At 31.8% G+C, this 20042-nt stretch overlaps 4 protein-coding genes across 12 annotated transcripts in view; 2 read left to right on the top strand and 2 right to left on the bottom strand.

The window, feature by feature from the left end:
* Positions 1–4328: 4328 nt before the first annotated feature.
* On the bottom strand, positions 4329–12442 carry Wdr37 (WD repeat domain 37). 6 transcript variants are annotated; one of them, XM_076623123.1, is made up of 9 exons: positions 12306–12430; positions 11669–11882; positions 7015–7290; positions 6633–6758; positions 6283–6534; positions 5836–6055; positions 5378–5665; positions 5041–5287; positions 4329–4872 (listed from the first exon to the last, which is right to left on the bottom strand). In XM_076623123.1, exons 3-9 carry the CDS (start codon positions 7280–7282, stop codon positions 4747–4749), a joined length of 1527 nt encoding a protein of 508 aa, XP_076479238.1. In that variant the 5' UTR covers positions 7283–7290; positions 11669–11882; positions 12306–12430; the 3' UTR covers positions 4329–4746. The 6 variants fall into 6 exon arrangements, with proteins under 6 accessions (XP_076479238.1, XP_033186893.1, XP_076479239.1 ...); XM_033331002.2 differs by lacking the exon at positions 11669–11882 and having other exon boundaries at positions 12306–12442; XM_076623124.1 differs by lacking the exons at positions 11669–11882; positions 12306–12430 and adding an exon at positions 8066–8205.
* Positions 8109–11663, top strand: LOC117155237 (tRNA pseudouridine(38/39) synthase). Of its 4 annotated transcripts, none has more exons than XM_076623126.1 (7): positions 8109–8237; positions 9081–9155; positions 9442–9569; positions 9651–10216; positions 10587–10878; positions 11312–11448; positions 11530–11663. In XM_076623126.1, exons 2-7 carry the CDS (start codon positions 9084–9086, stop codon positions 11607–11609), a joined length of 1275 nt encoding a protein of 424 aa, XP_076479241.1. In that variant the 5' UTR covers positions 8109–8237; positions 9081–9083; the 3' UTR covers positions 11610–11663. The 4 variants fall into 4 exon arrangements, with proteins under 4 accessions (XP_076479241.1, XP_076479242.1, XP_033186897.2 ...); XM_076623127.1 differs by lacking the exon at positions 8109–8237 and adding an exon at positions 8261–8305; XM_076623125.1 differs by lacking the exon at positions 8109–8237 and adding an exon at positions 8842–8937.
* On the top strand, positions 12412–19562 carry LOC117155232 (uncharacterized). Its single transcript, XM_033330992.2, has 10 exons — positions 12412–12707; positions 13039–13228; positions 13685–13832; positions 14013–14123; positions 14231–14977; positions 15159–15307; positions 15617–16399; positions 16560–17314; positions 17528–18044; positions 18293–19562. Exons 2-10 carry the CDS (start codon positions 13039–13041, stop codon positions 18634–18636), a joined length of 3744 nt encoding a protein of 1247 aa, XP_033186883.2. The 5' UTR covers positions 12412–12707; the 3' UTR covers positions 18637–19562.
* Positions 19270–20042, bottom strand: part of Cht7 (chitinase 7) — a 29444-nt gene continuing 28671 nt past the window's right edge. Inside the window, exon 16 of the mRNA XM_033330995.2 lies at positions 19270–20035. Coding sequence (XP_033186886.1) covers positions 19827–20035 — 209 coding nt within the window. The 3' untranslated portion in view covers positions 19270–19826. The remainder of the gene's footprint in view (positions 20036–20042) is intronic.

The following is a 20042-nucleotide window of genomic DNA, read 5'->3' as shown; positions in this document are numbered from 1 at the left end:
TAAGGCAATATAACGAATAATTGAGAAAACAGTGAAATTCGACTTTTTTCTCTTTTTTCTCTTATTAATCAAAATTATCCAGATTTAAAGTTCATGACAGAAATGATGTAATGTTATGAATTTTAGGTAATGTCTGTTTACTGCAGGTGATCTGGGAATATTACAGAACAAAACATAAATTAAAACGATAAGTGATTTTATAATGTATCGATGTGTAAATTGTGGAGCTGAGGTGGAAGAGCTTTATAGGAGATACTGTCCAAGTGTTCTAAAGCTTTTAAAATGTGTATGTCATATATTATATAAATTTATTTTTTATAGAAATCAAAAATTAGTTTCATTTCTCGAAATAATTGCATACGAAAATTGTTTTATAAATAAATGAATGAATATAGTAGCCAATTTTTTATTTTATATCATGTTTCACTTATTTACAAATAATACACAGTTTTACAGAATAATGTTCCAAAATAAAGTTTATGTAAGAAAATTACAGTTGCATTTATGCTTAGATAACATAAGAATAAATAACGAAACATTTAAGGTTGCAAAATATCTAGATGATCGCCAAATTTTGAATCTCATTTTACTGTCGAATATATTATTGATCATGTCCCTTGATAATCGCGGACTCCTTTACGTGGAAAAACAACGCGCATTCTTCAGAGTAGCCATATCAACTGAACCAAGTAAAAGCATATATTGTCTGATGATCCGTCCGTATTATGGCAGGAAAACGGGTACGGATTTTATCGATATTCGTGGTTAATTGAGTTTCACCATTTCACAGTCAATAAATTAATACAACCTACGCTTACATTTAATTGCATTTATTTTCTCGCTCAATTTACTTGTGTTCCAAGCAACAAAAACGATTATTCCTATAACAAATATTCCTTATGTTCTTTATCACTACGTTAGTTTCTATTATTGTTCGTATGATTGTACTCTTTATAAGAACTTTTTTTTAAATTTCGATTTATGTAGTTTATTCAGACGAAGAGAATTGGATGTACTGCTTCGGCGATTCGACCTCAGACAAAGGTATTAAATGATGAGCAGTTTTTTCGTAATTATATATAGTCATCGATATGTGATACTTAACGGAACTTCTGCGATCTAAGATTTAAAGTGCATCTACAAGACTCATACAGCTCTGGACGTGGCTGGCTAAACCAATTGATTGCTTAATGTATTAATTCATAATTTACTGCAAAGAAGTGCAGCGTTAGTTGACCGGTAGCTTGAAGTAATATCTGACCAACTGTCAAAGGAGGTAGAATTCTAGGAAAAGCCGAGTGTTTTTCTTCTCCGTTAAGTGAGAACGAGATAAAGATACCTGACACGAAATATCGAGGTTAAAATAAATATGTTAGGTGCCTCTCTACGGAGTCGCTTCCAAGAACTGATAGAGATAATGGCCATCAGCTAACACGGCAAACTCTCAGTCAGCTAACGCGGCACTACTACATATCATTCCTATGAAGTATGTAGGTATTCATATAACGTGCAATAGGTTTGAAGCGGATACGAAGTGAATGAAACACCCGGAAAAATTATGCTTTGGTGAAGAATTAACATCAAGTGATAATAAGAACAAAATTTGCTGAACTTTCAGTTACTGCGGTTATTGATAACTTGATAGTTCGTGATGACATCCCCTTCTGGTAATAACACAAGCATAGCAGATCGGCTAGATATCCTAGAAAAATTAGAAGATGGCATGACTGTGAGTAGTATTGCCTGTGAATATGGACTCAGTAACAGAACAATACGACGATACCGGCAGCACTCGAAGGCGATTCGCAACTTCGCGGCGAATCCAAAGTACCGGGAAATGAAGAGACAACGGATACCTATATATACCGATTTGGAGTCCAAATTGTATCGTTGGTTTCAGCAAAGAAAGTTGTTAGGAGACTGTTTAACAGATAATATTTTAATAAATAAAGCTAAAGAAATAGAGACAGAGTTTCCCAGTACCTCGAATTTTAAAGCAAGTCGGGGTTGGCTTCAGAACTGGAAGAAAAAATATGATATTGGCAAGAACACGACAGATCCGAATGAAATCGCCGCGAATAATTTTATACGTGAATTTTTACAAATACTAGTAAAAGAAGATATAAACGAAGAAGATGTGTATAACATGGACGAGACTAGTTTACTTTGGAAAGCACTTCCGTGGAAGACATTAGTTCACGAGGAAAAATATCTGATCATAAAAGGAGAAAACAGAAAAACAGACATAGTGACTGTGGCATTTTGTGCAAACACTAGCGGTACACACAAATTGCCATTACTCTTTGTAAATAAATTCGCAAATCCCCGAGCATTGAAACATTGTAAGGATACGTTACCGGTGGTATATAAAAGTCATTGTAATGCTTGGGTTAACGAAGATATTTTTCGAGAATGGTATACTAATCATTTTAAGCAAAGTGTGAAAGAGCGCCAATTACAGGAACAACGTAAAGGAAAAGTAATATTGCTCGTTGACAATTTCAAGGCACACAAACTTGAAAAAAAGGAACTGGATGATGGCCACTTTATGTTAATATTTTTACCACCGAATACGTCCTCGTTGATCCAACCTATGGACCGAGGCGTAATTACTCAATGTAAAAAGATATTTCGGCTTGAACTACTTCGTCGGGTATGTTGTACGTTTAATACTTCGTTTAAAATAATATTTATAATAATGCAATTTTCTCATATACATTTCTTCTTCATAGGTACTCCAGTATAACGACGGACTTACACAGTTTTATGCTGATTACGATATTAAGGATTGCATCGATTACATTAGCGAAGCATGGAATAATGTTACACCACAAAACATTCGTAGTTCCTGGGTGAAAATTCTTAACAGACAGTTTGAATTTAATAACATTAAAACAGAAAATTCTACGGTCACCGATGAACAGAATGCAGAGCAATCTATCGACGTGATGTCTGCTGAAGAAATAACAGAGTGGATTTCCGGATGCGAACAGGCGGAAATCATTCCAGAGGAAACTGCAATTTTGAAACAAATTTGCAAATTTGAATCATCTCCTTCTCTGATAGAAGACGAAGAAATTGATCGTCTATTGTATAATTTAAGGATGCTGAGTAAAATCGAACCAGAAATTGAAGCCGATGCAAAACGAATAATAGATCATTTTAATAAAAAGCAAGAAAGATAATATTGTCCCTGTTATAGTTATTGTTATCATTATTTTTACACCAGCGATGTACCATTTAAATCGTACGTAATACATGGCCTATCGTCAGAAGACTACTTCGATATAACTATTGTTATAAACGTTTAATCATAGCTTACAAATTTCCAAGCTATGTGACGTATTATGATATAATATATACATAACATAAAAGTATGTTTTTTGTATTCAAGTATGTGTATCATATTTGTAGATATTTATTAAGCAAATACCAAATAATTTTAGTATTCGTGATAACTTACGTTATTACTTATTCCTGTTGCCATGTTTTCTGCACTTCTATTTTTAAACCTTTACATTTGTTTCTATATCTTTTTTGTATTTTGTTATTGATTTCATAATAAAGTGTTCATAATAAAATTACATATAACATTCTTTTCTTATTATAACTTGACAAATAAACCTCATCAGACATTTGTGTACATGAACTTTTCTTATTGGTTTAATGTTCAAAATCAATACTCCAAGTTTTTCTAAAGTTACTATTTTGGAACTTTATACTGTAAAATAACTTCTATTATAAAAAAGAATTATTTCTTGCTTCTAAATGGTTAATAATTTATTTTTATTCATTTCAGGGAACATGTGATCTCTTGGCAGATAAATATATTGAATACGATCCAGTAATAATCTTGGTTGACTTAATATTGCTTAAAAGACAAGCATACAGGCATTTGCTTCACAATTGTGATATAACGCCGTGTTGGAAACTAGTAATAATTTTGTGGCTTATTGAATCTTTCCGAAATTTCTTTCTATGTAACAATAGCAATCAGTATGTTCAATATTGGAAGATATTTCAACCTAATTTTAATGGAAAATGTAGTGTCTATCTAATATTATTCAACACTGCTTTCGCTCTCGCTACTTTTGTCTTCGCCGTAATTTTCTGTACTAAAGTGAAGTGGTATTTTTACCCAACTAATTCAAACAAATGTAGTGTGATACAGTTAATGAAAGCTTTAATCATTGGTGGATCTGGAAAATTATTAGGACTGTTAGAAATTACATGGGGACATGTTTTTCTAACGCCCCATTATTTGCTTATATTGGGATATACTCTTCTTTGCTTACTTACTACCTATTCAGGTAAGAAATTTCACATAGTTTATATTATATTTTATTTATTTGTTACGTATGAATCTTCTAGGATGTGGTGATTAAGTTAAAACACCTTTCGGTGCTAAGTTGATGAATGCTTCACGCATATAGCGGTTAAACTCATCCTATTACTATAATCGTATAACCATACTTATAATTAGAATAAATTATTTATAGTTATTATTAATATATCTATATGTTATATAATTTCAGTGGCAACCAACAATAGAAGACTGGAATCTTTAATAATTTTGGGAATAGGCATAGCGGTTTACAATTGCACACCTAATTTTTCCTTCACGACGTTTGAAGTTTTAAAATTAGTATAATTATTTATTTTTAATTGAATTTGATTTTGTAATCCTGTTTGGTATAATATAACATTAAACTAAACTAAATAAATATATTTGTAATATACATGTATTTAACATTCCTTAAGAGGTATGATACTCCATCCAAGAACCAATCTATCAAAACCACAAGAGAATAAGTTACAGACCCCCCCGCTATCTTCAGCCCAGGCTACAGACGAGACCATTCTCTGGTGACCCTGAAATCAAAATCAAATTTAAAGTATTTTTATTTTTATATTCTCAGTATAAAATACAAATTCTTTTTTCAAATTCACCGTGAAATTTTAAGTCTAAATTATCACAAGATATGCAAAGAAAGATTAAAGTAACGATACTATAGGACATAAGGTGAAATTTTTACTTACCTGTCTGCTAGTTCTAGGCAATCTAGCTAATCGTTGACCGTTAAGATCAAATAATCTAATTTGTCTATTATCATGTGGAATTGCAACGATGCTAGTGCTTGATACAGCTAATCGGTTAGCGGCACTGTCACCTCGAATTGTAGCTAAAGGACTTCGTATATTTCGTAATTCCCATACTTTTACACTTCGATCATCCGAGCCGGAAACGATTTTATCTTCACGCGTGAAGACCGCTGATGTCACAGTCCTGTATGTTAAAATATGTAGTGTTTAAGAACATTTCATTTTATACCATGATTCATCAGATTTAACAAATTCATCATCAATTATTACTTACTCAGTATGTGCTTGGAAAACGGAAACCGAATGAATGGGCTCCCTAAAATCCCACAGACGAAAAGTACTGTCCTTACTCGAAGTAACGCAAAGTCGTTGCGTATGATGAGTTGATACATGAGAAAGTTCTTGATCGTGTCCACATAATGTGTGAATAATTTCTCCAGTTTCTACATCATAAAGATTTGCAGTTCTATCCCAAGAAGCAGTGACTATCTGCTCTGCATCAGGTAACCAATCTGCAGCCATCACGACACCCGTATGTCCTAATAACTCTCGTATTGGAGTTCTGTAATATTTTACAAAGTATAAATATATATTAAAATGTGGATTTCCTATTTAGAACTATGTAAGAACAACTCTTTGTATTGTAATAACTTTCATTCATTAAAGTGTAATTTAGATTAAAAATTTAATTGAATGATAAGAAAATTTAAATTGGCTTTCCATAAATATTACCTTAGTGTAGGCGGTTCTTCTTGTTCCTCATTCAAAGCAATCACACCACTAAGATTTCTATCAGAACTCAACCCTGAAAGGTCTTCAGATGAATTCTGTCTTTTAGGTAAATCCCAATCTACAGCAGCTTGCCACACATGAGCAGTATTATCTCCGCTTGACGTGAGTGCCAACTCTTTGGTAGGATGAAAACGTACAGAGTTAACAGAGCCAGAATGACCTATAAATTAAATGAGAAATATTCTATTTAGCAAATAACAAAATTATTATTTTATGTATAATGTGTACTTTATAGAACTTATTATACTATAAATATTACCACCTAATGACAAAATCTGCAATCACTTAGTTGCCAACCCAATACTAATGGAAATATTTTTGTATAGTTCGTAAATACTAATAAAATATATAAGAATACGTAAAACTGTAACTTAAAGAAAAACAAACCAATATACTGCAATAAACAACGTCCACTGTCCATAGCCCAAACTCTAGCACTGTGATCAGCAGAAGCTGTAGCAATAATTTGACCTGCTCTTCCAACAGAAACTTCCCAAACACCATCCCGATGCCCAAAATATTCTCTTTGCATACTACATGTCATAGTTGGTGTTTTAAAACTGGAAACTATTTTACTAGTTTGTGCTTTTAACTTATTAGAAGTTGTTTTTGTTTTTGGTGCTGAATTCCCTGCCATAGCTGTAAACAACATATATATTTTTAATATTTGAACATAAATGAAAAAGAATGAGATAACTTTCCAATTCTCCCTTGCTCTTAATTATTTACATTCTTACATTTTTGTTTGGAAAGACTTTTTGTATCTGGAAAGTCTGCAACATCTCCAAGAGGTAAGCTCCGTTCTCCAGAACCATAACACTCTCTTTCAAGCCTCTCATTAAGAGTATCTATCTTCTCTTGTACTAAATTGAGATGTTTGGAAACATATATATTAATAAGATTATACTTTTTTTTAGCAACATAAAGTTAATAAGTAAAATTTACTAAAAATTATTTTAATCATCTTATTTGACATTGCTTATTTATATTCTTAAAAGCCTCAATTATAAAGATATTTTCTAAATTATATAAAAAGTAATAGATAAAAGCTTTCTATATTTCATTATAAAAACTAATATTCATAGCATATAACATATAAAAATATCAATAGTTTCATACATCCCAAATTTTCTGTGTAAAGAATCTCAAATTCTTTTTCTATTTGTTGAAATAATTCAAAAAGTCGACATCGTAAAGCTGGTGGAAGTATATTATCATCAGGGTCTGTACGAAAAGCTGCATAGTGAAGTGCAGTTGGTTGCAATGGAGTAGATCCACTTTGTGATTGCAATTCTGTATCTGTACTACTTTGTACTCTTGGAATAGAAATCCGTTTGATTTTCCCAGCACTTTTATTTCCACTAGTCATAGATGGTTCTCCAGGCATCTTTGACTCTGAAATATTATACATTTAAAATGATGTACTTATGATATATTATCTTTGTTTATATTATATGATTATAAGATTATATTTAATAATTTTAGCTCTGCAAAGCAATATATTTTAAATATTAAAATTTATTTTAAAATGTATAATATAATAAAATTGTAGGAATACGTGTAATACTTATAATATAATAATTTTCATTATTACACATACTAACCACTTAATAAGTACTCACTGTGCATATACATATATTATTTTCTTCCTTCTTATATTTATATTTATGTAAACACATATCACTGTATAATATGGTACAATAATTATATTTTCTACATTTATATTTCTTTAAGTACTTTAGATAGCTTCGTTTAGAAATACAATAACAATAACAATGTATTTAACTAAATTACAATTAATACATTGAAATTGCAATATGTGTATAACATATCATGTGTACATACATAAACGCACATATTTCAAAGATTTGTGAATTTATTGGAAATATTTAAAATAGGATAAGTACTGTCTTACAGTAGTCTTAAAATAATAGATATTTATAACATCCAGATGGTTAACTAGATTTTTCTTACCATGGAATACTACTTCGCGGTTGCAGGGTTCGTCAGTACTTGTTTAAAGATAATCTAAATTACAATGTCTAAACTAAAATATTTGGGAGCTATTACCAAATCTAATAAAAATATGGGAACACAATTTATACATAATGCAAAATAAGATTAAATGACAAATTCAGTTGTGAATTGATTTCGAGTATACCATACTTACATAGGGTATAGGGTCAATATATACAGAACAAATCTAAATATAATAAAACCACAACTAAATTAAGAAAAAATTTATTAGAATTAAAAAAATAGAATAAGGAACTGTACATAAATGCATAAATATAGCACTACGAGTTCAACTGTATCAAGTTCAAATTACAGAAAAAAACCTTGTATGTATAATTACTAATAATACTTTCTACTCGCGTAATACACATATATAGAGCCGTAAAAATGTAAGGTGAATGTAAAATGTAAAAAATGTTTTAAACTGTTACAAAGGTGTACTAAAACAATCTTTTAACTTTTTGTTGGCTTGTTCTTGCAATTGTAACTCTAAATCTTTTATTGTGTATGATCAAAATGAAATCACAGATTTTGAAATAGTGGAAGTATTTTAATTTTGTTTTCGTAACAAATGTATGTTTTTATTACATCGCATAATGTTAAATTTCTTCGAAAAGTTTAATATTTTACATATCTTTGTGTTAATACAGATAAAGTATTTTCGTGTTTTGTCAGCACTCAGAGGATTTGATATTTGTACTCATATGTATGCACATATGTATAATTTGATATTCGTTTATATCGTGAGATTTATTGTATCCTGAGATGTATTAAATACTAATTAAAATGATTTTTTCGTATATTTTATTGTAAATAAATGCATTTATATTTTGTAAATCGAATTTTAGTATTTTTCTTTAATATATTCTCTCCTTTCATTTGAGGTTATGTATCATTCTTTTATTTGAGGTTATATGTCATTTTGTAATTGATTGCATTAGACTTAGTAATAATATACATTTTGTAATTCTTTTAATATTTTGTTTTATATAATACTCATACTTTTTTTGGGATATCTCAAATAATGTAATTATAAACATAATAAATCTTTGTAAAAAATATTAATTGTATTCTTTAATAATTATATGCTAAGTATTGTAATTTTTTGTAACTTTTAATACATCTTCTAATAATATAATATTCGTTTCGTTATTATATAAAACTATAAGATCATGTCAAGTATGGATAAAAAGAAAACACAAGAAACTTTGGAGAAAGAAGAACTTCAGTTGCTCAGCAAGGCGGTAAATATATTTACTTTAATTATCTGATTTAATAAATAAATTATATTTGTTAATAATCTGATAAATAAACTATCAATCAATTAAGCTACGTATATTTTTCTTAGATTAAAATATGGAAATTTTATGATTATGTTGCTTTTTTTATATCACTTCACTACTTTGCATTATGTTCTAATATTTAAGTTATAGTTAATAATGACAAAAAATATACAATTCCTTGTTGAAAGGAACCATTATAATAGTATATGGTATAAATATTTTATTCTAAGTAACATATTTTTGTTAGGAACTGATAGAAAAGATAATAAAATTGGAAGAAGAAAATAAACAACTGAAAGCAGTGAGAAATAAAATAAAAGAAAAATCAAAAAATAAAGATATTCATAAATCACAAAAACCATTTGATTTTTCAAAGTATGTAAATCTATATAACTATAAAAATAAATATTATGATAAAGAAACTATTTATTTCAATATAAACTATTTCAATTTTAGGTGTAATAAGAGACATATTCTTTTAAAATTCTATTATCTTGGATGGAATTATAACGGCTATGTTGTACAAGAAAGCACTGATAATACAATCGAGGAGCATTTGTTTGAAGCATTAATAAAAAGTTGTTGTATAGAGTCACGTGAAACATCAAATTATCATAGATGTGGGAGAACTGACAAAGGTGTCAGTTCATTTTCACAAGTGATTTCCATAGATTTAAGGAGTAAATTAAATCCAGAGGATCAATGTAAATTAGAAGATGAGCTTCCATATTGTAAAATATTAAATAGGCTGCTCCCTTCTAACATAAGATGTATCGCATGGTGCCCAGCATCTAGTAATTTTTCAGCAAGATTTAACTGTAAATTTCGAACCTACAAGTACTTTTTCCCAAGAGGAAATTTAAATATAGATTCAATGGATAAAGCTGTTAAATATACTATAGGAGAGCATGATTTTCGAAATATTTGTAAAATGGATGTTGCCAATGGTGTTACTAATTATCAAAGAAAAGTTATTGATGCAAAAGTATGTCTGTATCGTCGAGATTTTAGAAATATTTCAGGTAATTATTGCGTTTGATCTAATCATATGTAATTAAGCAATATTATATTTATTTATATATTTATAGTATATTAAGAATGCATTGAATCTGATTGTAAATTTCTTTTAAAATAGCATTACTATTAGTACAAATTTTTGGCATTAAATATCGGAGTAGTAAGTGTAACAATTGCGATGTTATGTGCTTTTTCTATCTTTTGTACATACATGTTATTTTGTTATAATAGTGATTTTTATTTAAAAGATTTTTTAAAAATTATAAACAAAAATTTGCTCTATTGCGATTTTTTTATAATATATTTATTTATTCGTTAGTGTACTACGTTCGTTTATGTATTGTAAAATATTGTATGTTATATGTTTCTTTGTAGGATATGACGTGTGTCAATTGATTATAACAAGTCAAGCATTTTTATGGCATCAAATTCGTTGCTTAATGGGTGTTTTGTTTCTTATTGGTCAAGGAAACGAGAAATCGGAAATTATTTTAGAGCTTCTAGATATTGAAAAATGTCCTAGGAAACCACAATATAATTTAGCTCACGAAATACCATTAAATCTTTGGTATTGTGAGTACGACACGATGGAGTGGTATATCGATAAGGATGAATTAATAAATACAATAAAATTTTTACAAAGAGATTGGACTTTGAACACAGTAAAGTACGTAGTAAAGTACTCTAATAAATTACGTACTTTAATAAACTAAAGTACATAAATATGATCTTATAAACGTTTTCAGAAAAAATATAAATTACACCTGTTTTACCGCGTGAATTACATACGTCTCATGTACATACCATTTAGACCGGATATTTTAAAATGTTTTATACAGTATTATTTTTTACTATGTATATCTTATTTTGAATATTATTTATATTTTTTATTTCGATTTTTACAATCTCATACGTGCATATTATGATTCTAAAATCGTCGATATAAACAGAACGAACGTGATTTCTCGTGTAAAATGAGATTCTCCCTCATTAAGAATTAAAACATTTATCTATTTTTAACCCGGAAAAGGTTATAGATAATTGCTCTGTCAATTTATATTTTTTTATAAATAAAAATAATGCAATTTCGATTTTAACAGATCAGTTATGATTGAAAATATGTTATCGGATTTAGAAGATACAACGGATTGTAAAGATATGCTTTTTCAAAGTGATTGTCTGTTACTTGGTATACAACCTAGAGTGTATCAACGTTTAATGAAACGACCTACTTGTGGTTAGTATACAAATCCGTTAATATTCTTTTACCAATTTTTTGCAAGGAGATAATCATATTAAAGGTACAATTGATTTTCAGAAAGCTTAGAAAGTAAAATAAAACATTACGAAAGTAAGAAAAAGAAGAAAGAAGACCCAGACAATAGCGACGATAAGTAAATGTATCAGTCCTTTTTTAATAATAAAAGATTTTAATTTTGTTAATTTATTATACATACTTTATGGCTCATAGTGACCTTCTTATACTTCCAGCCTTGTTCAATCCTTTCTCATCTCTAAACACGCATTGAACACACTAAACACACTAAAAATATATACGAAATACAACCTGCTTGTGATATGCCTTAGGTTGTTCTAATACTGGCAGCACACTTTCATTCAAAGTAGATTAAAATGGCGGCAAAAAATTGTACATCAACTTTTAAGGCGTCACTGTAAAGTAAACGCCTCAATTCCGTGATCAAATTCATATCGATTTATAAAAATAGATTTCGAGAAGCAATGTCGTTCCGTATCAATGGCAAAATGAATCAAAGCTGTTATACAAAAGCATTTTGTAGCTTAAAGATCTTAGTATCTTTAATTAGTTTCGTATAATTGCATTTCATCTATATATTATTACAGTCAAGTTTTAGTTATTGCTCGATTAATTTCTATTTAAAGCTTTTTCTCAAAATTATTTCTCAATTCATTTATCTGTATGCGGACTCCTATTGATAGAATAAGAAATTTTTAGCTAAAATGAAAAAAAATCTCAGTTCACAGACAAATGCAATTTTACTGGAACTATTTTACGTTTAATACATTCCATTAAATCGTACAGATTCGGTTCAATATTGTTTATCGTTAATTTACCCCGTAGTAGGAAGAATCTCCTATTTCTTCTTATATTTTATGAAATCAAAAGGATTAGAAACTAATATGCTTTCGATAAAAACCACAAAATCTATTTTACAAAATTGATCGCATCAGTCTGACTGCAGCTGTAGCTTTGTTTTGGTTTCTACTTCGATCCATAGACCCGGAGGAACATGCGCTTTTGCGTCTCCCGGCTTCATACTTGCGCTCTTTAGCATCAGTCTGCCCGAGTTTGCGTTCTGTTGCTTCCTTGCTGCTTGCCTTTAGCATGGCCATGAAAAATAGAACGTGTAAACTAATGAAAGATCCCTAATTCGTTTTAAAATGGTTAGACGATCACGAAAATTAATTTGACGAGTGCCAGTTTATGTGAGCTGCCGAACATTGTCATCCAGAAAGGTATATCTCTTACTCTGTTTTATTTTGCATGATTATTCGCTTATTTATTTACTAAGTTCAATGTTCTCCGTGGTATATTGTCATTTCTACCGCTTGTTATTCATTTTTTTATTTACGTAAGTCATTCTTCTTAGGATGATACCACATACACTCATTTTCTATTGTTTGAAAATATTTAAGATTTTATACCAATGCACAACTGGATCTTCACTTTAGTTTTTCAAAATTGGACTTGAACAATTTGTAAAAAGAAATTTTTATGTATATATATATATATATATATATGCATAATTGCACTAAATTGATTAGTTTCTTTGTTTATTCAATACAGATGTTGTTAAACAAGCAGGTGGACCGTATATACATAGAGATCCTCTTTATCTTTTGTATGTCGAGTGTCATAAAATGCTATAGCGTACCATGTACGTTCAACACCATGTGTATGTGTTGGATTCAAGACGATGAAGATTTCACGAAGATGGATATCAATTGCATAGGAATACCATTTGCCAGATTTCCAGGTAGGTTTATCATATTTTACAAACTCAATTTTACTGAATCATCACGTTTGAAAGTTATAGAGATGGATAAAGCTACGGGTACGGACTATAACTATAACTATAATTATTTCACGTACAACGAGGCAATAATCGTCAGCTTTGATAGCTTAAAAACTATGAAAGTACAGAACAAAAGAAAAATTTCTGTAATAAAAATTACATTGCACAGAAGTCATTGTCTTCTTCTTCTTTTAACGAAGGAACTATTTAATATTAATGAAGGAAAGATATTTTTTAGACCTATTTTCATTTTTTAAGGTGCAATGCTATATTTCTTGCTTTGTTTTTAAATATTAGCTCTTACGACGAATACAATAATTTATTCACTGAATCATTCAAGATTGGATGGTCCTTCGTGCTTTCGTATTTTACACACAAAATCCATATTTAAATTAAAAAAGATATATTTAATGATAGATGTCTCCGTAAGTTACGTGGCTCAGTTGGATGTAGTTGGATCTGGGATCCAGGCGTTGGACAACGACGCACTCACGAGTTCAGTCGGTGTCGAAGCTTTGGGATTAATGAGCAATCGATTGTCCAACATTGGTGATAAATCCTTTTCGTAAGTTAGTATGACGGAAGATAATGAAATTATATGTTTTCGATGTTTGTATTGTTTTGTTTCATCTGTTAAATGTAATATTTTGTAACAAGATAAGAGAATAATAATTTGTAAGTATCTAATTGTTATATCTTCAAGAGGTGCATGTGATGCTTCATTTAAGGGAATATATGTTATTAGAGGTATTGCGGATAGTTTACGTTCACTGGATCTCAGTTACAATGCCTTGGAGGACGTGCCATTTAAGGTTTTTCGCGACCTGAAGAAACTAAACTGGCTCAACATGCACAGGTAAAGATGTAGAGGAAATTCGGCAAAGGTTCTAATTAATTCAATAATAGAATCAATCTATCAAATCATAAAACTGTATAATTATAACAGGAAAGTTGTATTTCTAGCAATCATTTAACATCGCTGGATGGTGACTGGGGGCACTCGAAGGATGCACTAACAAACGCCTTCTTTGGAGATAATTCAATCATCGAGATACCAAAAATATTCAACACGTTCGAATCCCTGGCTTGGTTGAATCTCGACAACAATAACATCGAGGAACTATCGGAAGACAGTCTACCTCCCAATATACACACTCTAAGTCTCAACAGCAACCTTTTAAAATCCTTTCCATCCTCCTTGAAATCCTTAAGACATCTCACGTGGTTGTATCTGAGAGGCAACGATTTTAAAAGCCTTGAACTGCCCGATTTTCAAAGTTCAAATTTAGAACTGGTCGACGTCAGCGAAAATTGCATCGAATGGATTGGTACACTAAGCCTGACCAACCGAACCTTGAAGATTAAAGATTTCAATCTGGACAGCAATAAGTTAACATCGTTAACTGCTGGTATTTTTGATGGTCTCGAGACTAAAAGGATTCACTTGTCCTCGAATACGATCAAGAACGTTGACGACGACGCTTTCCGGGGGCTTGAGGATATGCTGGAATATCTGAACCTGGAGAATAACGATCTTTCCAGTGTTCCTGCAGCAGTTAGTCGATTGAAGAAGTTGTCGTACCTGTATCTTGCTAATAACGACATAAGGAACATATCTGGCGATGCATTTTATGAGTTTGCAGAGAATTTACGGGCGCTTTCGTTGGCTACGAATAGCTTGGATGCTGTACCAGTCGCGGCTGTAACCAGGTGCCTTGCTTCTTTAATTCGTGTCTGCACTTGACTGTTCGATGTTTAGAGTTCATCCTGTTTTGCGATTTGGTAGCAAGAATTGCTCAATATTGGAGAACTGAGAGATCGATATACAGTTGTAAATAATCTTTACGCCATTTAATATCCATATTTAATGGTACGATGTTTTACGAAATAGGTGCCAGAGGTTACTCCATCTTAATCTCGGCTACAACAAAATCTCTCATATTCAGCCGGGTGACTTCGAATGGGCAGAGGATCTTGAAATTCTCTTGCTTAGAAACAATATCTTGACGAAACTGAAAGACGAAACGTTCAAAGGAGCAAGTAAGCTTCAGTTTAGATCTCCTTCCGTCGCAACTATTTGGTTTATTACCATATATTATCATAAAATCATAGGATAAGTTGCCATATATGTGATTAATTAAAATACGATCTTAAATAATTTTGGTCATGAGATTCAATGGTCAGTTTTTAATTTTACATTTAAATATATTTCCCATTTGTACTTGTTTTATTCTTCTATATAATATTTAGTCATTTTATATAATATTTTACAGCTTGTTTATTTTATGGTAATGCCGTACATAGAAAAGATGAGTAAGGAGGAAATGCCAATCTCTCGATCACTTTCAGGGAAGCTGAAAGAGCTCAGTTTGTCTTTCAACCACTTAACGGAGCTCGACGACGATTGCTTCGTTGGTATCGAGGAGAGCCTCGACATTCTCGAGTTGAGCTTCGCTTTCGCGACCGACGTGTTCCCTCAACGGGCACTCAGGCCCCTTTCGAATTTACTGTGGCTCGTTTTGGATAACAACAACTTTCAGACAATCGAGGCGACCGCGTTTTATTCCTTCCAGCGATTACGCTACATCAACCTGGAATCGAATCGACTTCACTATCTGCCTGAACGAATATTTCTGTCCAGCGTCCATCCCGAGCTTCGAGATGTGAAGCTCGGTTACAATTTCCTCGAAGCCATTCCAGACTTCAGCTTTCACAATCTGACCGAATTGAGATCGCTGGATCTGACCGGGAATAGAATAAAGATTCTTAATTCCGATTCCATTATGGATTGCCCGGAATTGGTGACGCTATCGTTGGCTTACAATCGGATCACTAAAATGGAGAAAAATGCATTTTACGGTTTGCCTAGCTTGCGTTTCCTTCATTTGGAGTTCAACAAATTGGTGATGCTAGATCTGGACGCGATCGCGGAAATCGGCGGGCCAGATTTTGCTCTCAACGTTTCATATAACGCGATTTCGACCATAAATTCTGGAAGCTTCACGAATAATTTGACGAGATTGGATTTGAGTTTCAATAACATCAGTCATTTGCCGGCGGACACGTTTTATGGAACACCGGAGTTGAAAAGTTTGGATCTGCAGAGTAATTTCATCGTTGTTCTTGAATCAGGTAAAACAATATTTTACTATATCGTTATTATCCAGTTCCTTGACTGTAATGAAACATCGTTAATGCATCGTTGATTGGTCTTTTTGTTCTTTCTTTGTAATATGATGCATCTTACCAATCAAAATTTCATTAACTTTTTATTAATAGCAAATTTTTCTAGGCACCTTTACGTTGAGACACTTGGAAACGCTAAATCTACGAAACAACAAGATAGAAAGCTTACGGAAACAATCTTTCCACGGTTTAGAATTACTGCAACAGTTAGATTTAAGTGGAAATCAGATCACTCAACTATCCACCGAGCAATTCCGTAATCTAAAGAATTTACGAATCCTGAATTTGTCTGGGAATAAAATAAGATCCCTACCAAGAGACGTTTTCGAAGGGACAAAATTGGAGATTCTTGACCTAAGTAAGAATAAATTCACCGTGGTACCGTCGCCATCTTTTCTCGAGGTTGGCTATACCTTACGGGATCTTAATTTAGCGGACAATTTTGTGGATCACCTAGACTCGACTGCTTTCCCAACTTCGCAATTGGTTTCTTTAAATTTGGCGCATAACAGGCTAACCATCCTGCCAGACAATTCGTTTGTTTCTTTGGGAAAACTTCTAAGCCTCAATGTATCTCAAAATATTCTTCAAGCGAATTTTAAGGAACTCTTTCATTACTTGCCTGGGTTAAGGCAGTTGTATTTGGCTAATTGCGGTCTTAGAGACATACCTCTTCTTCCACTGACGAATTTAAACGTCTTAGATCTGTCTTTTAATCATATACACTCGACGTCTGACAAGCAGTTCCAGTATTTGAAGGATTTGAAGATCCTGTGGTTGGTGAACGATTCGTTGACTTCTATGCCCAATGTGAAATTAAGTCTGTTGAGAGAACTTGATGTGTCTGGCAATCCAATAGAGGTGAGTTCTTTGATCGTATTTCTGTCGATTTATACAATATTTTCATTTTCGTTTAAAAGTTTTGAAGAATAGCAAGAGATAATATTTTAAACTTTGAAACTTATTTTCTATAGACAAATAAAATTTTGTCTACTGTCTTTATAACGAAATGAATGTGTTTTATGTGTTTAAAAAATTGTCAAAAAATATTCGCTAATAAAATTAAAAATTTAGGAACTGACGAAAGAGAGCTTCCTGGGTTACCCAAGACTGGAGAAACTGAATCTAAGAAACCTGAATAAAACCAGATCGGTGGACAAAGATTGCCTTCGCGTCTTAAAATATCTGAAACATCTTCGGATTCAAACGTGGCCTGAAGCGGATGGATTTCATCTCCGACATCTGTTAACTGGATTACCATTAAGAACCGTGGAGATTCAAGTAACAGAACATTTGCTGAAACATCAGATACAAAACGCTTTCACAAAGCAGCTCAGAGAATTGACTATTTCGGGAAGTGATCTCGAGGTAATTTCCTCAGAAGCGTTCTCTACTATTGAAGGTGGTGAATTGATATTAAGGATCAGGGATACTCGAGTCCGGAGACTGCAGTCCGATATGTTTCTTTCTTTGACGAAGAGACTCTCCCAATTGACTTTGGACTTGAGGAACAATCATATCAACGAACTTAGTCCTTCGGTTATTTATGGGAATCTTTCGTGGGAGAGCGTTGGCACCAATATGGTTGCTGGTACGTGAAGCAATTAAATTATTTAATATTTACGGCTTAAAAAATGCAGGCTGATCTTTGGTTTGCACAATACGTTCATACAAGTGTGTATTGTACTCGATACAAACAAATTTTGATTAATAAGTTTCTCTTTCTTGAAAATTACGCGACACACATGTAGTATATGCATATGTATATAATGAAGAAAATGTAATTAGAACTCTTATATTTAAAGAAAAAGAAAACACAATTGTGTCGTTGTTTTTCAGGCGGTTTACAGGTATCTGGAAATCCTCTTGAATGCGATTGCGAGATCGCTTGGCTCAGCTTATGGTTACGAAGATGGCTACGAGAGTCTCGTCAAATCCATACAGCTTCTCAATCGGATGCTCGACAGCTGAGAACGATCGCTGGAAGAGCTGTCTGTACGGAAACCACGCCGTCATATTCGTCTGACAAAGTTCTATTAACTTTAGGGACCCCTCACACTGCCTGTCAAGCCTCTGCTCTTAGCTCTGGTAACTACGAAAGACTAGCTACCACTTGGCTGGCTATAGTGGACATCATTCTCCTAACGATAATCGCGCCTACTGAATCGTTTATTTTATATTAAAACGAAGAGGTTATTATGGTTTTACCATCTCCCAGATATTTTATTTCAACATGTACATCAAATATATTTAATTCTTATATTTAAATAAATATAGGAATTAAAATATAGTTTTTTTCATAGTGGTTTTTGAATGATTTAAAATCATTGTCTTCAATGACAATTATAGAGGAGAAATTTATGAGTGGCAAAGTGTTAAATTTATATTTACAAAAATATGTAAATATGTTGTGTTAAATAATTTGATTTAATTTAACAGCGTTGATGAGACTTAAATATTAATGTAAGAAAAGTATGCGCACAAATGATGTTACCTTTACTAGTGGTAAGTTTAATACTAGCTGTTTGTTTAACATGTTACTATTTATGTTTGAAAAATAAAGGATTTTTATAGTAAGACTGTATAGGTGGTTGTTACAAACTGATTTCATAATTTAATTTCAACTGCGAGATAACTAAGTATAATAACGACTTAAACTAAACTTGTTATTATTGATGGTATCAATATTTTGGATTAGTGGTTATAATTACAGTGATTAAGGGTTAAACTTCGTGTTGCTACTTATTTATATCGTTGTTCTTATTGAGTTCGAAATGAAAGTAGCAGGGATAAGCTTAAACCAAAGACAAAAGCCATACGAACAACAAATTATCTTCCTTTTATGTAAAGTTCTTCTTATGTAAAGTTACAAAATAAAACGGAATTACTAGTTAATAGTACGTACAATTTACTTTTTTTCGCCGTTACAAGCGAGATATGAATTCTTTTTTCGGAGAATCTCATTTCTTTTTATTTACAAAATGTATCTGTCACAGTAGTTGGACATAGTGCGCGGTTTATACACACGAGAAACGCATAGTTAGACAGAATCAATGGGAGATAGGAGGAGAATTTAAGGGAAAAAAGTAAAAGCTTTAAAGAGAGGGAAGAGGGGAAATTGGAGTAAGGAGAAGGAATAAAAATTCTCGAATAAAAAAAGATTTCTTGATAACAAAACTTCTCGTCGATTAACGATTATCGTGTTTTCGCTTTTTTTTCGACGAATTACGATCTTTTTTTTTAATTAACGTTACTATACTAATTAACGTCGTGTGAATGTTCTTCGCGTTTTACAGTATAATCGCGAGCCGCAGAAAAATATCCTTAAATAGATATTATCTTTGTTTCTTCCCATTATTTTTTTCTCTTTTTTTTACACTGGTGGTGCCTGCGTGTGTTGTACGCATCCGTCAACGTTTTCAGGCCAATCGCAAACATTTTCATTGGGATTAAATACCAGATTTACCGGGCAGGGCATGTGATGCTTCCTTTCGCCCTCACACATATAGTACATAGTGCAGTCGTTCTTGTCAGGATGATAAGATATGTGGTTGTCTTCTTCATCACAGCTTACCTCATTCGCTGAAAC

Source organism: Bombus vancouverensis, chromosome 12 (assembly GCF_051014615.1).
Source record: "Bombus vancouverensis nearcticus chromosome 12, iyBomVanc1_principal, whole genome shotgun sequence".
Lineage (NCBI taxonomy): Eukaryota > Metazoa > Arthropoda > Insecta > Hymenoptera > Apidae > Bombus > Bombus vancouverensis.
The sequence above is the reverse complement of the archived record's forward strand: the minus strand, read 5'-3'. Positions and strand labels throughout refer to the sequence as shown.

Coding starts and splice junctions, on each gene's coding strand:
- LOC117155237 (XM_076623126.1), top strand. CDS start 9,084: ATGTCAAGTATGGATAAAAAGAAAACACAAGAAACTTTGGAGAAAGAA. Junction 9,156..9,441: donor TTCAGTTGCTCAGCAAGGCG/GTAAATATATTT, acceptor TATTTTTGTTAG/GAACTGATAGAAAAGATAAT. Junction 9,570..9,650: donor AAACCATTTGATTTTTCAAA/GTATGTAAATCT, acceptor TTTCAATTTTAG/GTGTAATAAGAGACATATTC.
- LOC117155232 (XM_033330992.2), top strand. CDS start 13,039: ATGTTGTTAAACAAGCAGGTGGACCGTATATACATAGAGATCCTCTTT. Junction 14,978..15,158: donor CCAGTCGCGGCTGTAACCAG/GTGCCTTGCTTC, acceptor TTTACGAAATAG/GTGCCAGAGGTTACTCCATC. Junction 17,315..17,527: donor TGTCTGGCAATCCAATAGAG/GTGAGTTCTTTG, acceptor TTAAAAATTTAG/GAACTGACGAAAGAGAGCTT.
- Wdr37 (XM_033330996.2), bottom strand. CDS start 7,530: ATGTATATGCACAGTGAGTACTTATTAAGTG. Junction 5,666..5,835: donor GAAGAACCGCCTACACTAAG/GTAATATTTATG, acceptor AAAATATTACAG/AACTCCAATACGAGAGTTAT. Junction 4,873..5,040: donor TGCCTAGAACTAGCAGACAG/GTAAGTAAAAAT, acceptor TTTTGATTTCAG/GGTCACCAGAGAATGGTCTC.